Source organism: Mesitornis unicolor, unplaced genomic scaffold (assembly GCF_000695765.1).
Source record: "Mesitornis unicolor isolate BGI_N332 unplaced genomic scaffold, ASM69576v1 scaffold2213, whole genome shotgun sequence".
Lineage (NCBI taxonomy): Eukaryota > Metazoa > Chordata > Aves > Mesitornithiformes > Mesitornithidae > Mesitornis > Mesitornis unicolor.
Genome location: NW_010173765.1, coordinates 20665 through 21977, shown reverse-complemented (window position 1 = coordinate 21977; position 1313 = coordinate 20665). Strand labels below are relative to the sequence as shown.

The following is a 1313-nucleotide window of genomic DNA, read 5'->3' as shown; positions in this document are numbered from 1 at the left end:
TGCCCCAAATCCCTCCTCCCACACCACAGCAGGGTCTCTCCAAGCCATGGATGTCCCCAGGGTGACCGCAGCATCTCCACAGGGCCCTGCTCTCTGAGCTTGAATTTTTGGGACAGTCCCTGGGCATCTCTGGGGCGAGGAGCAGCCCCACGGGAGCCCCCATTGAGTCCTGTATTTGTTTCAATAGTTTGGCCAATATACACGGAGACAACAGCTCTAAAAACCCACTGCAATCACATGAGGATCCCTGGTTCAAGCCAACAGCAATAGCTCTCAAACCAACACCTTCCACGCAGTGAAAAATAAACCAAACGCTCTCTGCATAGCAAAACAACAGCACCCAGCTGGACAGGGCAATAACCACCCGAAACAAACCCAGATTTGCTCTGCGCTTCCCCCCCTCAGCAAAGGTCCCACCCAGGGCAACACAAAACTGTCTGTCCCGCCACCAAACTGGATTAAATCCCAGATCAAATGCCTGCATCTTCCTGGTACTGACATTTGAATCCTCTCCTCCCTCTCTGTGATCGGCCACCAACCTGCAGGCAGGGGCAGAGAGGGCTCAGCTTTTGCCACTGCGCTGGAGGACGAGATGCTCCCGCTGGGGAGATGGCTCTGGTCCGATCACGGCCATCGGAGACTGCGCTGTGTGGGAGCAAGGATAAAAACCAGATGCGAGCGATGGAGCAAACAGGAGGAGGCAGCTCGGACACCTCAGGGAAGGAGCCTGAGCACGGGGCTCAACATCTGCATGTGCCGACGGTGTCCAGGGCTACCCCAGCCCGGCGTCATCCAGGTCCCAGGTGATGCTGTGGTACCCCCAGCAGAGATGCGCACAGAGGGCAAGGCCGGCCCTGGTTCTTCACAAGCCACAACAAAAGAATAAAAGAAAAGAAAATGAACCCAAAAAAAGCAGAATGAGGCGGCACAGCCCAAACGCCAGCGCTCCGAGGAGGCGGCACCACGGGTCCAACGTGTCAAGCGACAGCAGTCGCTGCGGGGTTTTATTTCTCAGCTTTCAGGGGAGCTGATGGAATGGAGCGGACCCAACCTCCCCCTTCAGAGTCCGTTTGTGTCTATCGCTGTCACGGATGCCGGCGTGGAGGAGCGCGAGGTGGTGGCCGAAGTCTTCTCGAGGGCCGGGCTGGCCACGCCGTCCAGGCTCTTGGTGGCCGCGGACCGGCCCGTGGGCAGCGCCAGGGGCTTGCTCTGGCCGTGCAGGCCCTGCCCGCAGATGCGGTGGTGCCGCTCCCAGTCCTTGTGTTGGCAGAAGGAGCCGCAGTAGCGGGCGATGTTGCAGCCGCTGCAGGGCT

At 59.1% G+C, this 1313-nt stretch overlaps 1 protein-coding gene across 1 annotated transcript in view; it reads right to left on the bottom strand.

The window, feature by feature from the left end:
- Positions 1–1059: 1059 nt before the first annotated feature.
- Positions 1060–1313, bottom strand: part of CBFA2T2 (core-binding factor, runt domain, alpha subunit 2; translocated to, 2) — a 13740-nt gene continuing 13486 nt past the window's right edge. Inside the window, exon 10 of the mRNA XM_010180811.1 lies at positions 1060–1311. Coding sequence (XP_010179113.1) covers positions 1060–1311 — 252 coding nt within the window. The remainder of the gene's footprint in view (positions 1312–1313) is intronic.